Source organism: Oncorhynchus mykiss, chromosome 2, assembly GCF_013265735.2.
Source record: "Oncorhynchus mykiss isolate Arlee chromosome 2, USDA_OmykA_1.1, whole genome shotgun sequence".
Classification (NCBI taxonomy): domain Eukaryota; kingdom Metazoa; phylum Chordata; class Actinopteri; order Salmoniformes; family Salmonidae; genus Oncorhynchus; species Oncorhynchus mykiss.
In genome coordinates this window covers 6825001-6842754 of record NC_048566.1, presented here as the reverse complement: position 1 = coordinate 6842754, position 17754 = coordinate 6825001, and the positions used below count along the sequence as shown (strand labels likewise).

Sequence of the window (17754 nt, the reverse complement as noted above, 5' to 3'; positions counted from 1 at the left end):
GGAGGTCCTGGGCTGGCGTGGTTACACGTGGTCTGAGGTGAAGAAGCAGGATGTGGAGGTCCTGGGCTGGCGTGGTTACACGTGGTCTGAGGTTGTGAGGCCAGTTGGACGTAATACTCTAAAATGACATTGGAGACGGCTTATGGTAGAGAAATTAACATTAAATTGTCTGGCAACAGCTCTGGTGGACATTCCTGCAGTCAGCATGCCAAATGCACACTCCCTCAAAACTTGAAACATCTGTAGCATTGTGTTGTTTGACAAACTGCACAAGGTGCACCTGTGTACTGATCATGCTGTTTAATCAGCTCCTTGATATGCCACACCTGTCAGGTGGATGGATTACCTTGGCAAAGTAGAACTGCTCACTAACAGGGATGTAAACTAATTTGTGCCCAAAATTGGAGAGAAATAAGCTTATTGTGCATATGGAAAATGTCTGTGATGTTTTATTTCAGCTCATGAAACATGGGACCAACACTTTACACGTTGCGTTTATATTTTTGTTCCGTATAATTATTCCTACTCGACACCGTGAATTACACTCAAACACTTCAATGAGGCTGTAATCAGGAAGAAATAGTTGCACGAGTCTCAATAAATACCTGCATTGACTCAAATGATTGAATGCAAATAAGAGGCGACACACACACACAACAAGTGTTTAGATTGTAAACGTTCTGTATTCTAGAACATCTTTGTACCAATTAAAACAGTTTGTTGAGATACATTATAAATACAATTCTGTACATTATAATATTGCAAATAATACTATGTTCAAATACATGTATATGTACAACTCCTCATTAGGGAGAGCAGCTTTGATCTTGTCTTTAAAGTAAGGTCTTGGGTTTCTTTTCTTATTTACTTGAAATTACAGCATTTTAAAATTCTATTTCTCTCCACCACAGTTAGCCACAACTAGCTCTGGTCCAGGGCGTCAGCGAGGAATGCACTAACCCCCTGGACCAGAGCTAGCCACATCCACAGCTCCAATAAAATACAAAATGTCAGAGACATGGTTCATCATTCAGGTTATAAAACTATTTGACATCATCTCTCCCCTCCCATTTCCTCATAGTGTCCATCCCCTGTTCATACACCTCTCCCTGTAAAATAAACTAAATTCATTTGTTGACATGAGTATCTCTAAAAAAATACTTAAATGTTACTCATTAGTCAAAATAACATAGAAAATGCTGTCAGAGCAAATCACTGTAGGTAGGGTTCATCGTTAGTCATTCAACCTAACAGTAACAGTCCAGGGGTTTGGTGGAGGGCATTCAACCTAACAGTAACAGTCCAGGGGATTGGTGGAGGGCATTCAACCTAACAGTAACAGTCCAGGGGATTGGTGGAGGGCATTCAACCTAACAGTAACAGTCCAGGGGATTGGTGGAGGGCATTGTAAATGCCTGTGAGCTTCAGGTCATAATGCATCAGGCCAGCCAGCCTTCAGTCAGGCCCAGTCTAGCCTCAGTTTCCACCCCCTTGAGAGGCACAATGCATTATAGTACACACTGAGTGTACAAAACATTAAGAACACCTTACTAATATTGAGTTGCACCTCCTTTTGCCCTCAGAACAGCCTACATTCTCAGGGCATGAACTCAGGGCATGAAGTTGAAAGCGTTCCACAGGGATGCTGGCCCATGTTGACTCTACAAGGAGTTGAAAGCGTTCCACAGGGATGCTGGCCCATGTTGACTCTACAAGGAGTTGAACGCGTTCCACAGGGATGCTGGCCCATGTTGACTCGACAAGGAGTTGAAAGCGTTCCACAGGGATGCTGGCCCATGTTGACTCTACAAGGAGTTGAAAGCGTTCCACAGGGATGCTGGCCCATGTTGACTCTACAAGGAGTTGAAAGCGTTCCACAGGGATGCTGGCCCATGTTGACTCGACAAGGAGTTGAAAGCGTTCCACAGGGATGCTGGCCCATGTTGACTCGACAAGGAGTTGAAAGCGTTCCACAGGGATGCTGGCCCATGTTGACTCTACAAGGAGTTGAAAGCGTTCCACAGGGATGCTGGCCCATGTTGACTCTACAAGGAGTTGAAAGCGTTCCACAGGGATGCTGGCCCATGTTGACTCTACAAGGAGTTGAAAGCGTTCCACAGGGATGCTGGCCCATGTTGACTCTACAAGGAGTTGAAAGCGTTCCACAGGGATGCTGGCCCATGTTGACTCCAATGCTTCCCACAGTTGTGGATGTTGGCTGGATGTCCTTCGGGTGGTGGAAAATACTTGATTGACACAGGAAACTGTTGCGTGTGGAAAAACCCAGCAGCGTTGCAGTTCTTGACACAAACCGGTACCTCTGGCATCTACTACCATACCCCATTCAAAGGCACTTAAATATGTTGTCTTGCCCGTTCACCCTCTGAATGGCCCTCACACACAATCCATGTCTCAGGGCCTAAAAATCCTTCTTTAACCTGTTTCCTCCCCTTCATCTACAAGAGGATTCAACAAGAGACATGAAGAAGGGACTGCTGTCACCTGGATTCACCTGGTCAGTCTGTCTCATGGAAAGAGCATGTGTTCTTAATGTTTTGTAAACTCAGTGAAGTGCTCCTCACAACCGGGATCATATTCATTGGTGTACATACCCCATAGCAAAACGTTCTGCAACGGAAAAGGTTTCACAAAACAAAAACAGAGAGTTTCTTATTGGACAAGTTCATGTACTCTTTCCCCTTTTCAGTCTGTTTTCTTCCATTTTGTGCCTAGTGAATACGACCCAGAGGAAGCCAAGTCGCTTAATTCAGATAGTTGACACAGCATAGATCCAACATGGACACCTCAGTTTCCATCCCCTTGAGAGGCACAATGCAGGACAGTGGAGAAACTGAGAAACACGCACAGATAAGGATACGTTTCCTTTGTCCTGAATGGAAGACAGAAGTCTTGTGTGAGGAACTCTGCGAGGGTTGATCCACTCCAGTGCAAGAAGCATGATTCAGTCAGTCAGCAATGGCAACAGTCCCAATAGTTTCAGTGGGGGGGGACGACAATCTGTCATTCCACAGTGTTACAGTACACCACCAACAACAACAACAACAGGCTAATGATGAAGCCTACATGGGCAACATAGCAACCACAGTCATACATCTTCAAATTCATGATTCATGAAATCATGTTCAATTCATGATTTGTTTGCAGATGGCCCAAAAGTTCATGAGGACTCGTGGCCTAGGCACTATGTTTACTTTGACACACATATCATATGTACACACACACACACACACACACACACACACACACACACACACACACACACACACACACACACACACACACACACACACACACACACACACACACACACACACACACACACACACACACACACACACCAGTTAAAACAGCAGATATGAAACCTTAGTTCTTTGGTAACCCCTGACGACATATCACAGTGACATGGATAACCAATCCGGATAACAGTGAGTTATCAACACTAGTACATTCTGGATCCACACACCCCAGATGACAACTCTCTGTCACCTCTACAGGAAGATCTGGTGTTTGCACAGGAATATGAGCTGCTGAGCTGATTCAATGATACCACCGTCAGATAAACACGTGTGGGTCATGTCTATCCATCTACACGCTCTCTAGCTAAAATAACGCAGCAGAAAACTTGGATGTGTGCGTTTGACTTTCAGTGAACAACGATATTGAACGATGATATGCCTTCATAAAACGCATGGGACAGATATGTTAAAGGGAAAGCAGACGTTCATACCGACAGACAGAACACATGATCGGAAGTCTAGTGGAACAGAGGGAGGGTGAGAATGAGAGAAGAAGAGCTGGTTTTGGGGCTCAGCTGTTGAGCGCTGACAGCTGCCCCTGGTCTAGTAGGAACTGTTCTGGATCTGGCCCTGGTCTAGTAGGAACTATTCTGGATCTGGCCCTGATCTAGTAGAAACTGTTCTAGATCTGGCCCTGGTCTAGTAGGAACTGTTCTAGATTTGGGCCTGGTCTAGTAGGAACTGTTCTGGATCTGGCCCTGGTCTAGTAGGAACTGTTCTGGATCTGGCCCTGGTCTAGTAGGAACTGTTCTGGATCTGGCCCTGATCTAGTAGGAACTGTTCTGGATCTGGCCCTGGTCTAGTAGGAACTGTTCTGGATCTGGGCCTGGTCTAGTAGGAACTGTTCTGGATCTGGCCCTGGTCTAGTAGGAACTGTTCTGGATCTGGCCCTGGTCTAGTAGAAACTGTTCTGGATCTGGCCCTGGTCTAGTAGGAACTGTTCTAGATCTGGCCCTGGTCTAGTAGAAACTGTTCTGGATCTGGCCCTGGTCTAGTAGGAACTGTTCTAGATCTGGCCCTGGTCTAGTAGGAACTGTTCTAAATCTGGGCCTGGTCTAGTAGGAACTGTTCTGGATCTGGCCCTGATCTAGTAGAAACTGTTCTGGATCTGGCCCTGATCTAGTAGGAACTGTTCTAGATCTGGGCCTGGTCTAGTAGGAACTGTTCTGGATCTGGGCCTGGTCTAGTAGGAACTGTTCTGGATCTGGCCCTGGTCTAGTAGGAACTGTTCTAGATCTGGCCCTGGTCTAGTAGGAACTGTTCTGGATCTGGGCCTGGTCTAGTAGGAACTGTTCTAGATCTGGGCCTGGTCTAGTAGGAACTGTTCTGGATCTGGCCCTGGTCTAGTAGGAACTGTTCTGGATCTGGCCCTGGTCTAGTAGGAACTGTTCTGGATCTGGCCCTGGTCTAGTAGGAACTGTTCTGGATCTGGCCCTGGTCTAGTAGGAACTGTTCTGGATCTGGCCCTGGTCTAGTAGGAACTGCTCTGGATCTGGGTACCCCCTTTAGATGATAGTCCTGGGTGGAAAGTTCCTTTCCCCAAATTCCCAGGTTTTCCAGAAATGCTGGTTTGAGGATTCTGGAGTTCCTTCTTATTCCCTCCTGATTCTGGGAATATTCCAACCGTGATTCCTGGAAAGACTGGGAATTTGGGGAGTTTAGTGAATTTTATCGGACCAGAGGCTGGGGGTCTGTGGTGTCCATGGAGGGGGGTCCTCTAGTGAGACAGGAGGGCTTGACGAACACCCCGTGGCCTGGAGGACAGCGGAAGTAAACCCTCCCCTGGACTGTCCCGTTGTGCTTGCCTGGACAGTGGAGACAGAGGGGATATTCAGGAGTCATGTGACCATTCACCATACATCTCAAACACATGACAGGTTCCTCACAGGTCCAGTTAAGGTCAGTTAAGTATTGCCAGAGCACCAGCACTCTAAGAGAATGTCCCAAATGACAGTCTCACCCTATATAGTGCACTACTTTTGACCAGCACACTATGGGTGCACCCTACATAGGGCACTACAGTAGATAAGGAACTGGGAGGCATCCCAGTACATCATTATTACACAGAACATAATTTGATAACTAAACAGCCACTCACCCACAGCCAGGTCCAGCTGCACCCCGACCCAGATCCCCTTGGCGAACTCCACCCCGCCGACGTAGTGCACCGTGCCGCTCCTCTTCCCCACCCAGACCTGCTCCCCGGGAGCCATCCAGTCAGGCAGCTGGGCCACCGGAGAACCAGAGCCCTCGTCTCCGCTGCAGGAGTCCCCAGAGGCCTCAGTGCTGCTGGGGTTGGGGCTAGGGCAGCATGGGCTGGGACAGGGGCTCCCTGGAGGTAGGTCTCCCTGGATTGGCTCCTGGATCTGGGGCTCTCCTCCTGCTAGCTGGCCTGGCGGGCTGGAGGGTGGTGGGCAGGGCATGGCTACGCTGCCGATACACTGTTTGCCGTTGTGGAGGTGTGAGTGGGGCTGAGGGAGCCGGGCGTTACCGGGGTGAGATGTATGTTGTTGTTGTTGTGTGTTGATGACGACCAGGTCTTTGTCAGAGGTCTGGTGCCTGCTGCCAGAGCCCCCTTTCTCCTCCTCCGCTGGGACAGGGGATATGTGTGGTGCATCCCCAGACTGGAAGTGTCCCAGCTCACCCAGATCCTCCATGCCGTCGTCGGCCCCCTTGAAGTCTGTAAACTCTTGGCTGACGCTGAGGACACACCTGCGGGGCTGCGGGGAGGGTGGCTGCTCTGAGCAGTTAGGAATACTGACAGGGGAGGAGGGGGAGGGTGGCTGCTCTGAGCAGTTAGGAATACTGACAGGGGAGGAGGGGGAGGTGGTGGGGAGGGGCTGGGAGGGGACGCCGGGGGGAAACGCAGGGGTTTGGGTGTCACCCCACGGCGAGACACTTCTGGTCTGGACACAGCCTCGGGCCGTGCTGGTGCAGTGGAAGGAGGGGGACTCGTGGGGGTGGAGGTTGTGGGTTTCCCGGTCAGGGTCATTTCTGTCTTGAGCCATTGCGGAGGCGCTGAGCTGGTCGGAGCTGTCGCTGGCCCCGAATGGCACGTCAGAGAGCGTGGCGTCTGAGGCACTGTGGGAGAAGTAACCGCTGGTGCAGCTGCTGGCGGTGGGGCTCCGGGGAGCCCCCTCTCTTTCCCCCCCTCCACCATGTCCCCGAACCCCCCTCAGCTCTCCCCTGCCCCCCGTCCCCCCCTCCTGGCTCTCCAGGGCAGCGTTGTACACCTCAAAGTTGGCAAAGTCCTCTGGGATGTAGGACTGGAAGCTGTGGAAGTCCTGAGGGCCCAGACCCAAACTCAGGGCCATGTCTGTTTCCTCCTCAGAGTCCTGGAATAGACACCACACAGAGACAGACACCACACAGAGACAGACATCACACAGAGACAGACATCACACAGAGACAGACATCACACAGAGACAGACACCACACAGAGACAGACATCACACAGAGACAGACAGACACCACACAGAGACAGACAGACATCACACAGAGACAGACATCACACAGAGACAGACACCACACAGAGACAGACATCACACAGAGACAGACATCACACAGAGACAGACACCAAACAGAGACAGACATCACACAGAGACAGACATCACACAGAGACAGACAGACACCACACAGAGACAGACAGACATCACACAGAGACAGACATCACACAGAGACAGACATCACACAGAGACAGACAGACACCACACAGAGACAGACAGACATCACACAGAGACAGACATCATGCAGAGACAGACATCACACAGAGACAGACAGACACCACACAGAGACAGACAGGGACACAGGATAGACACCACACAGAGACAGACACCACACAGAAACAGACAGACACCACACAGAGACAGACAGACATCACACAGAGACAGACAGGGACACAGGATAGACATCACACAGGAACAGCCAGACAGACACAGGACAGACACCACACAGGGACAGACAGGGACACAGGATAGACACCACACAGGGACAGACAGGGACACAGGACAGACAGGGACACAGGACAGACATTACACAGGGACAGACAGGGACACAGGACAGAACGCACCAGAGACAATGTCAGCTACTGTTTCTTTCTGCAGGGGAGCCTATCAGGGGAGCCTATCAGGGGAGCCTATCGATGGAGCCTATCGGTGGAGCCTATCGGTGGAGGCTGGTGGGGGGGTTGAATGGAATCAAGTGTTTGATATGTTTGATACCATTCAATGTTTTCCATTCCAGCTGTTACAAAGAGCCGTCTTCTGATTGACTGTGTCACCAGCCACCACTGGAGCCTACCACCTACTACATGATATTAAAATGCATTGAGGACAGCGACTGTAACCATGGATGGACTGGTGGTTGGTTGAGAGGATGTTGGAAAAAACATGAGCTGATGACATCATGCACTTCATGCCGTATTCACGTCAAGGCACCATGGTATTTGTGTGTGTGTGTGTGTGTGTGTGTGTGTGTGTGTGTGTGTGTGTGTGTGTGCGTGCGTGCGTGCGTGTGTGTGTGACTTACAGCGGTGTGTGGCAGTGTGAGGCTGAGCTTCCTGCTGGTGCAGGTACTGAGGGTGAGGGTGGAGGGGGTGAGGGTGGCGGTGGAGGGGCTGCGGTGGCCCTCGCTGCCCGCTCTGGGCCTGCGCCAGGGGGCTTGGCCGTGGCAGGGAGGGGGGAGCAGCACAGAGCTGTCCACACATGAAGAGCGCATGCTCTGCAGATGGGAGTCACACAGGAGGCATGCATGGAGCAGGTGAGTTAACATACATACATGCACAGTCCATAGGGTGTAGAGTTAGTTAGTTAGTGGAACTGGTGATACAGACATGCAGGCCACATTGAATGGAAAACCATGTGTATTAGATGGACATGGTTGGCATCCTAAATGTCATGCTAGTTCAGTGCAGCTAGATGTAGAGCATGGAGCTCCCCATTCACACAATAGATGTAGAGCATGGAGCTCCCCATTCACACACTAGATGTAGAGCATGGAGCTCCCCATTCACACAATAGATGTAGAGCATGGAGCTCCCCATTCACACAATAGATGTAGAGCATGGAGCTCCCCATTCACACAATAGATGTAGAGCATGGAGCTCCCCATTCACACACTAGATGTAGAGCATGGAGCTCCCCATTCACACAATAGATGTAGAGCATGGAGCTCCCCATTCACACAATAGATGTAGAGCATGGAGCTCCCCATTCACACAATAGATGTAGAGCATGGAGCTCCCCATTCACACAATAGATGTAGAGCATGGAGCTCCCCATTCACACAATAGATGTAGAGCATGGAGCTCCCCATTCACACAATAGATGTAGAGCATGGAGCTCCCCATTCACACAATAGATGTAGAGCATGGAGCTCCCCATTCACACAGTAGATGTAGAGCATGGAGCTCCCCATTCACACAATAGATGTAGAGCATGGAGCTCCCCATTCACACAATAGATGTAGAGCATGGAGCTCCCCATTCACACAATAGATGTAGAGCATGGAGCTCCCCATTCACACAATAGATGTAGAGCATGGAGCTCCCCATTCACACAATAGATGTAGAGCATGGAGCTCCCCATTCACACAATAGATGTAGAGCATGGAGCTCCCCATTCACACAATAGATGTAAAGCATGGAGCTCCCCATTCACACAATAGATGTAGAGCATGGAGCTCCCTATTCACACAGTAGATGTAGAGCATGGAGCTCCCCATTCACACAATAGATGTAGAGCATGGAGCTCCCCATTCACACAATAGATGTAGAGCATGGAGCTCCCCATTCACACAATAGATGTAGAGCATGGAGCTCCCCATTCACACAATGGATGTAGAGCATGGAGCTCCCCATTCACACAATAGATGTAGAGCATGGAGCTCCCCATTCACACAATAGATGTAGAGCATGGAGCTCCCCATTCACACAGTAGATGTAGAGCATGGAGCTCCCCATTCACACAATAGATGTAGAGCATGGAGCTCCCCATTCACACAATAGATGTAGAGCATGGAGCTCCCCATTCACACAATAGATGTAGAGCATGGAGCTCCCCATTCACACAATAGATGTAGAGCATGGAGCTCCCCATTCACACAGTAGATCTAGAGCATGGAGCTCCCCATTCACACAGTAGATGTAGAGCATGGAGCTCCCCATTCACACAATAGATGTAGAGCATGGAGCTCCCCATTCACACAATAGATGTAGAGCATGGAGCTCCCCATTCACACAATAGATGTAGAGCATGGAGCTCCCCATTCACACAGTAGATGTAGAGCATGGCGCTCCCCATTCACACAATAGATGTAGAGCATGGAGCTCCCCATTCACACAATAGATGTAGAGCATGGAGCTCCCCATTCACACAATAGATGTAGAGCATGGAGCTCCCCATTCACACAATAGATGTAGAGCATGGAGCTCCCCATTCACACAATAGATAAACATATGTGAGCAGATCACATTCAGCCAGAACAATCAGCAATCATCAGACAGGTTTAGTAGAATTAGTAGCTGTTGATTGTAGTAAATATCTGCCTGTGTTTACTGGATTCACTTAGAATGTCCTGTCTTCAATGACTACTACTGACGTACTGTCATACTGTCACAGTGCAGACAAGGAGGGATGTCACTGGACTTAGAATGTCCTGTCTTCAATGACTACTACTGACGTACTGTCATACTGTCACATTGCAGACAAGGAGGGATGTCACTGGACTTGGGAACCATGGGAACGGCAGGGGAAGAAAAAGGAGATGAAGAAGCAAAACACAGGAAAGGAAATAAGGAAAGACAGAAAGAAAGAGAGGAGAGATAAAAGGGGCCAGAGATGACTAGAGAGAGAGAGAGAGAGAGAGAGCGAGAGAGAGAGAGGGATGGATAAAGAGAGAGAGGAGAGATGAAATAAACGGGGCCAGAGATGACTAGAGAGAGAGAGAGAGGGATGGATGGATAAAGACAGAGAGGGATGGTTGTGGCCCATACCTCCTGTCCCAGTAGTGGTCGTGCCTCCAGGACTCTCTTGGTCTTGCTCTCCTCTCTGACTGGCAGCAGAGACTTGAGGAACTTGGGCGTCTGGGGAGAGAGGGCCTTGAACGGGCTGGAGTTGAAGAAGGTGGGGCTCTCTGGTACCAGACCTGAGGGGGAACGCACTAGTAAAAACAAACATCATAGCTCTTTAAATTCTACATTTAGAATGATTTTTAGTCCTATACTATTCTTAATCTGTCTGGGAAACCAGCCAATGACTTCCTATTACAGTCCTCATACGGAGGGAGGGCCTGGAGGTTTTCCTGACTGAGAAACACTCATGGCCCTAAATATGATCTAAAACAAGAGTTTCCTGGTCAGGCCTCCTGGTCTCAACTATAGCTGGAGTTGATGCTGTTGATTTCTGGTTGTTTACCGTGATTCTCTGTCTTGTTTCTGAGTGGCGTCCCACACAGAGAACCACCGTCCTGGGGAGTGCAGTCAGAGACATCCTGATGAAGGTCACAATGGTCCTGGAGGACCAGACAGACAGGTTAGAGTCACAATGGTCCTGGAGGACCAGACAGACAGACAGGTTAGAGTCACAATGGTCCTGGAGGACCAGACAGACAGGTTAGAGTCACAATGGTCCTGGAGGACCAGACAGACAGACAGGTTAGAGTCACAATGGTCCTGGAGGACCAGACAGACAGACAGACAGACAGACAGACAGACAGGTTAGAGTCACAATGACCCTGGAGGAGGACCAGACAGTACAGTATTATACCTTCCAGTCTACATCCTCCCAGCCAATCAGGTCTGTTTATAATAATGAACCATCCTACTGTACTGTACCTTCCAGTCTACATCCTCCCAGCCAATCAGGTCTGTTTATAATAATGAACCATCCTACTGTCCTGTACTGTCCAGTCTACATCCTCCCAGCCAATCAGGTCTGTTTATAATAATGAACCATCCTACTGTACTGTACCTTCCAGTCTACATCCTCCCAGCCAATCAGGTCTGTTTTGCTGCAGGAAGTCTGGAAGACAACAGCAAGCGATTACTAACTCACACATTTCTGTCTTACATGCTGTACATTGGGGGTGCTGGTGTGTGTGTCTTACGTGCTATACTTTGGGGGTGCTGGTGTGTGTGTGTGTGTGTCTCTTACGTTGGGGGTGCTGGTGTGTGTGTGTGTGTGTGTCTCTTACGTGCTGTACGTTGGGGGTGCTGAAGCTCCTTCTGATGTTTCTCCCTTTAACAGACAGAGCTTCCTTCACCGTCACCGCCTGATGACATCAATCAAACAAACGTTATTGTCCCCAGACAGAAATGTGGTTGGCAGTGATCCATCTAGAAACCTCCGTTACACAAACCACACAGGATTCACACACATCTAAACTCATCATTTACCATGTGTAACAGCAAGAGGCAGTACGATTCAACAGCGTGAAGTGTGTGTGTGTGTGTGAAAAGTGTGTGTGTGTTTGTGTAGTGTGTGTGAAGTGTGTGTTTGTGTAGTGTGTGAATTGTGTGTGTGTGTGTGAAGTATGTGAAGTGTGTGTGAAGTGTGTGTGTGAAGTGTGTGTGTTTGTGTAGTGTGCGTGAAGTGTGTGTGTGTGAAGTGTGTGTGTGAGGTGTGTGTGTGAGAGGTACCTGTCTGAGTCTCTCCAGGCTCAGTATATTCTCCACCTCCAGAAGTCCTCTGGTGTATTGCTCTATGTAGGTCTGTCCATCCTGACTCTCCTCACCGTCTCCCCTCGCTGCCATCAGGGCCAGAGTCTCTCTCTCCTCAGGCTCCTCAGACGCCTGGACACACCATTATTATATTATAACACAACATTATCATATTACAATACAACATTATTATATGACAATACAACATTATCATATTACATCACATCACACCATTATCACATTACAACACACCATTATCGTATTACAACACAACATTATCATATTACATTACAGCATTATCATATTACATTACAACATTGTCGTATTACATCGCATCGCACCATTATCACATTACAACACACCATTATCATATTACAACACAACATTATCATATTACACTACAACATGATCATATTACAACACAACATTATCATATTACATTACAACTTTATCATATTACAATACAACATCATATTACAATACAACATTATCATATTACAACACAACATTATCATATTACAACACAACATTATCATATTACATTACAACATCATATTACAATACAACATTATCATACTACAATACAACATTATTATATTACACCACAACACTATCATATTACAATACAACATTATCATATTACAATACAGCATTATCATATTACAATACAACATTATTATTTTACAACACAACAACATTATCATATTACAATACAACAATATTATCATATTACAATACAACATTATCATATTACAATACAACAATATTATCATATTACAATACAACACTATTATTATATTACAATACAACAATATTACACTACAATAAAACACAACATTATTACACTACAATACAACATTATTATATTACATTACAACACAACATTATCATATTACAATACAACATTATTATATTACATTACAACACAACATTATCATATTACAATACAACACAACATTATTATATTACAACACAACATTATTATATTACAACACAACATTATTAAATTACAATAAAACACAATATTATTATATTACAAGAGAGTTAACCAAACTGTGTCCTAGGGTGGTATAGCTGTCTAAGAGTTAACAATGTAGCCATGTTATTTTCTACTTCCTGTATATAGATAGCCATGTTATTTTCTACTTCCTGTATATAGATAGCCATGTTATTTTCTACTTCCTGTATATAGATAGCCATGTTATTTTCTACTTCCTGTATATAGACAGTCATGTTATTTTCTACTTCCTGTATATAGACAGTCATGTTATTTTCTACTTCCTGTATATAGATAGCCATGTTATTTTCTACTTCCTGTATATAGATAGTCATGTTATTTTCTACTTCCTGTATATAGATAGCCATGTTATTTTCTACTTCCTGTATATAGATAGTCATGTTATTTTCTACTTCCTGTATATAGATAGCCATGTTATTTTCTACTTCCTGTATATAGATAGTCATGTTATTTTCTACTTCCTGTATATAGATAGTCATGTTATTTTCTACTTCCTGTATATAGATAGTCATGTTATTTTCTACTTCCTGTATGTATATAGCCATGTTATTTGTACTTGTTATTTTTATTTGTTATTCACTGTCACAATGTTTTATTTGATCTTTAACTGCATTGTTGGAAAAGGACCCGTAAGGAAGCGTCTCAACGTCAGTCTACACCTGTTGTCTACCAAGCATGTGACACATAACCTTCGATTTGATATAAAATACAACCTGTCCAATTAACTACACCTAAAACATGTGAGAAGGGGGACTCCCTCACTCCTTAAGAAAATCAATGAACAATACTTTTATTGTACCATTTTCTCTGGATACCAAAAATGAAATAAAAAATAGTTTCTAACTTTATGTGGATACTAGTCCCCTTGCAGATGGTTCAGACTAGTTATTGTTGGTATACTATATTTAACACAGTGACACTGACATCACACAGGAACAGTGAAGCTGTTTACCTTTGGTATATTTGACAGAATCTCATAGGTGACTCCACAGGAGTACAGTGTGTTCTTCAAGGACATCCTTCTCTTCAGACTCTGGGTGAAGCTCTACGACAGAGAAAAACAACATGGTGGATCAGTACTGAGTACAGTGTGTTCTTCAAGGACATCCTTCTCTTCAGACTCTGGGTGAAGCTCTACGACAGAGAAAAACAACATGGTGGATCAGTACTGAGTACAGTGTGTTCTTCAAGGACATCCTTCTCTTCAGACTCTGGGTGAAGCTCTACGACAGAGAAAAACAACATGGTGGATCAGTACTGAGTACAGTGTGTTCTTCAAGGACATCCTTCTCTTCAGACTCTGGGTGAAGCTCTACGACAGAGAAAAACAACATGGTGGATCAGTACTGAGTACAGTGTGTTCTTCAAGGACATCCTTCTCTTCAGACTCTGGGTGAAGCTCTACGACAGAGAAAAACAACATGGTGGATCAGTACTGAGTACAGTGTGTTCTTCAAGGACATCCTTCTCTTCAGACTCTGGGTGAAGCTCTACGACAGAGAAAAACAACATGGTGGATCAGTACTGAGTACAGTGTGTTCTTCAAGGACATCCTTCTCTTCAGACTCTGGGTGAAGCTCTACGACAGAGAAAAACAACATGGTGGATCAGTACTGAGTACAGTGTGTTCTTCAAGGACATCCTTCTCTTCAGACTCTGGGTGAAGCTCTACGACAGAGAAAAACAACATGGTGGATCAGTACTGAGTACAGTGTGTTCTTCAAGGACATCCTTCTCTTCAGACTCTGGGTGAAGCTCTACGACAGAGAAAAACAACATGCTGGATCAGTACTGAGTACAGTGTGTTCTTCAAGGACATCCTTCTCTTCAGACTCTGGGTGAAGCTCTATGACAGAGAAAAACAACATGGCAGACAGAGAGTGTTACAGGGCAGGATGCCCGGACAGAGGTGAAACCCAGTCCTAGCATGCCTGTTAGTCCAGGACTAGGCTTAATCTGGGTCGGGGAAACCGGGATTTAATGTTTCTCTAATCTAATTATGTGCTGTCAGTCATGTCAGTAGTCACCAGGCCGGTCAGTGCTGTTTGTTGTAGATGTTGACAGATGTTTGTCTGTCTGTCAGTCTGTGTGTGTGTCTGTCAGTCTGTGTGTGTGTCTGTTAGTCTGTGTGTGTCTGTCTGTCAGTCTGTGTGTGTGTCTGTCAGTCTGTGTGTGTGTCTGTCAGTCTGTGTGTGTGTCTGTCAGTCTGTGTGTGTGTGTCAGTCAGTCTGTGTGTGTGTGTGTCTGTGTGTCTGTCTGTCAGTCTGTGTGTGTGTCTGTCTGTCTGTCTGTGTGTGTGTGTGTCTGTCAGTCTGTGTGTGTGTCTGTCAGTCTGTGTGTGTGTCTGTCAGTCTGTGTGTGTGTGTGTGTGTGTCTGTCTGTCAGTCTGTGTGTGTGTGTGTGTGTGTGTGTGTGTGTGTGTCTGTCAGTGTGTGTGTGTGTGTGTGTGTGTGTGTCTGTCAGTGTGTGTGTGTGTGTGTGTGTGTGTGTCTGTCAGTGTGTGTGTGTGTGTGTGTGTGTGTGTCTGTCAGTGTGTGTGTGTGTGTGTGTGTGTCTCCAGTCCAGGCAGTGCAGACCTGTTTGTTGTAGATGTTGACAGAGATCCTCTTGCGCAGCACCAGCTCCATGGAGACAGGATGGCTGAGCTGCACCGTGGCTTTAATGATCACGTAGATACGCTCGTTGGGTGACGTCACGCGGTTCAGGTGCACAGAGTCGTGGATGGATGAGTCCCAGGAGCACAGCGCTGACACCTGGTGGCAGGAGGACAGATGACAGGAGGTATTTACATGCTACACTGCACGGTGCAAAACACAACTGTTATTCTCAGGGTTGCAAAATTCCGGGTAAATTCCCCAAAATTATTCTCAGGTTTTCACAAAATCCTGATTGGAGGACTTCCGGGTTTCCTGCATATTTCCTCCTGATTCCGGGAATCTTCCAACCGGGATTTCTGGAAAACGGGAAGTGGCCAGTGCACGTGCGCGCGCACACACACTCTCTCTTGTACAGCTGACCTTGTGGGGACACACAATTCAGTCTAATTCAAAATCAAATTTCCCTAACCCTAAACCTAACCCGTACTCTTACCCTAACCTTAACCCTAAAAATTGCTCTTAACCCTAAACCTAACTCTAGTTCTTAAACCTAACCCTAGCTCCTAACCCTGGTTCTTAAACCTAACCCTAGCTCCTAACCCTAGTTCTTAAACCTAACCCTAGCTCCTAACCCTGGTTCCTAAAGCTAAACCTAACCCTAGCTCCTAACCCTAGTTCTTAAACCTAACCTATCTCCTAACCCTGGTTCTTAAACCTAACCCTAGCTCCTAACCCTAGTTCTTAAACCTAACCCTAGCTCCTAACCCTAGTTCTTAAACCTAACCCTAGCTCCTAACCCTAGTTCTTAAACCTAACCCTAGCTCCTAACCCTGGTTCCTAAACCTAAACCTAACCCTAGCTCCTAACCCTAGTTCTTAAACCTAACCTATCTCCTAACGCTAGTTCTTAAACCTAACCTATCTCCTAACCCTGGTTCTTAAACCTAACCCTAGCTCCTAACCCTAGTTCTTAAACCTAACCCTAGCTCCTAACCCTAGTTCTTAAACCTAACCCTAGCTCCTAACCCTGGTTCCTAAACCTAAACCTAACCCTAGCTCCTAACCCTAGTTCTTAAACCTAACCCTAGCTCCTAACCCTGGTTCTTAAACCTAACCCTAGCTCCTAACCCTAGTTCTTAAACCTAACCCTAGCTCCTAACCCTAGTTCTTAAACCTAACCCTAGCTCCTAACCCTGGTTCCTAAACCTAACCCTAAACCTAACCCTAGCTCCTAACTCTAAACCTAACCCTAGCTCCTAACTCTAAACCTAACCCTAGCTCCTAACTCTAAACCTAACCCTAGCTCCTAACCCTAAACCTTAGTTCCTAAACCTAGTTCCTAAACCTAACCCTAGCTCCTAACCCTAAACCTAACCCTAGCTCCTAAATCTAAACCTAGCTCCTAACCCTAAACCTAGCTCCTAACTCTAAACCTAGTTCCTAAACCTAACCCTAGTTCTTAAACCTAACCTATCTCCTAACCCTGGTTCTTAAACCTAACCCTAGCTCCTAACCCTAGTTCTTAAACCTAACCCTAGCTCCTAACCCTAGTTCTTAAACCTAACCCTAGCTCCTAACCCTGGTTCCTAAACCTAACCCTAGCTCCTAACCCTAAACCTAACCCTAGCTCCTAACTCTAAACCTAACCCTAGCTCCTAACTCTAAACCTAACCCTAGCTCCTAACTCTAAACCTAACCCTAGCTCCTAACCCTAAACCTTAGTTCCTAAACCTAGTTCCTAAACCTAACCCTAGCTCCTAACCCTAAACCTAACCCTAGCTCCTAAATCTAAACCTAGCTCCTAACCCTAAACCTAGCTCCTAACTCTAAACCTAGTTCCTAAACCTAACCCTAGCTCCTAACCCTAAACCTAACCCTAGCTCCTAACTCTAACCCTAGCTCCTAACCCTAAACCTTAGTTCCTAAACCTAACCCTAGCTCCTAACCCTAAACCTAACCCTAGCTCCTAACTCTAAACCAACAAAATGTCCCCAGTTGGTCATAATACTTTTTTGTGTGACTTCTGGTCCTCACAAGAATAGTGAAACACATCCACACACACACACAGTACTCTACCTCGTCATCACTGTGTCTGATGATTGGCAGGTAGAAAAACTGGCTGCCGTGCTCCTTGGGTAGGATAGAGTTAACCCCGGCAGCGTTGGGT

At 46.4% G+C, this 17754-nt stretch overlaps 1 protein-coding gene and 1 long non-coding RNA gene across 6 annotated transcripts in view; both read right to left on the bottom strand.

The window, feature by feature from the left end:
* Positions 1–661: 661 nt before the first annotated feature.
* On the bottom strand, positions 662–1723 carry LOC110506079. Its single transcript, XR_002470929.2, has 2 exons — positions 1289–1723; positions 662–1247 (listed from the first exon to the last, which is right to left on the bottom strand). It is a non-coding gene; the product is annotated as an uncharacterized LOC110506079 (long non-coding RNA).
* A 1567-nt stretch (positions 1724–3290) lies between these two features.
* Positions 3291–17754, bottom strand: part of kif13a (kinesin family member 13A) — a 150574-nt gene continuing 136110 nt past the window's right edge. For 3 of the 5 annotated variants that reach the window (XM_036936334.1, XM_036936331.1, XM_036936344.1), the window contains 11 exons: positions 17664–17754; positions 15568–15744; positions 13944–14036; positions 11953–12105; positions 11508–11585; positions 11285–11335; positions 10730–10826; positions 10309–10475; positions 7845–8036; positions 5416–6652; positions 3291–5122 (listed from right to left, as the gene is read on the bottom strand). The exon at positions 17664–17754 is cut by the window's right edge. In XM_036936334.1, the coding sequence (XP_036792229.1) occupies positions 4986–5122; positions 5416–6652; positions 7845–8036; positions 10309–10475; positions 10730–10826; positions 11285–11335; positions 11508–11585; positions 11953–12105; positions 13944–14036; positions 15568–15744; positions 17664–17754 (2473 nt within the window). In that variant the 3' untranslated portion in view covers positions 3291–4985. The remainder of the gene's footprint in view (positions 5123–5415; positions 6653–7844; positions 8037–10308; positions 10476–10729; positions 10827–11284; positions 11336–11507; positions 11586–11952; positions 12106–13943; positions 14037–15567; positions 15745–17663) is intronic. The other 2 variants (XM_036936339.1, XM_036936351.1) reach the window with 2 other exon arrangements.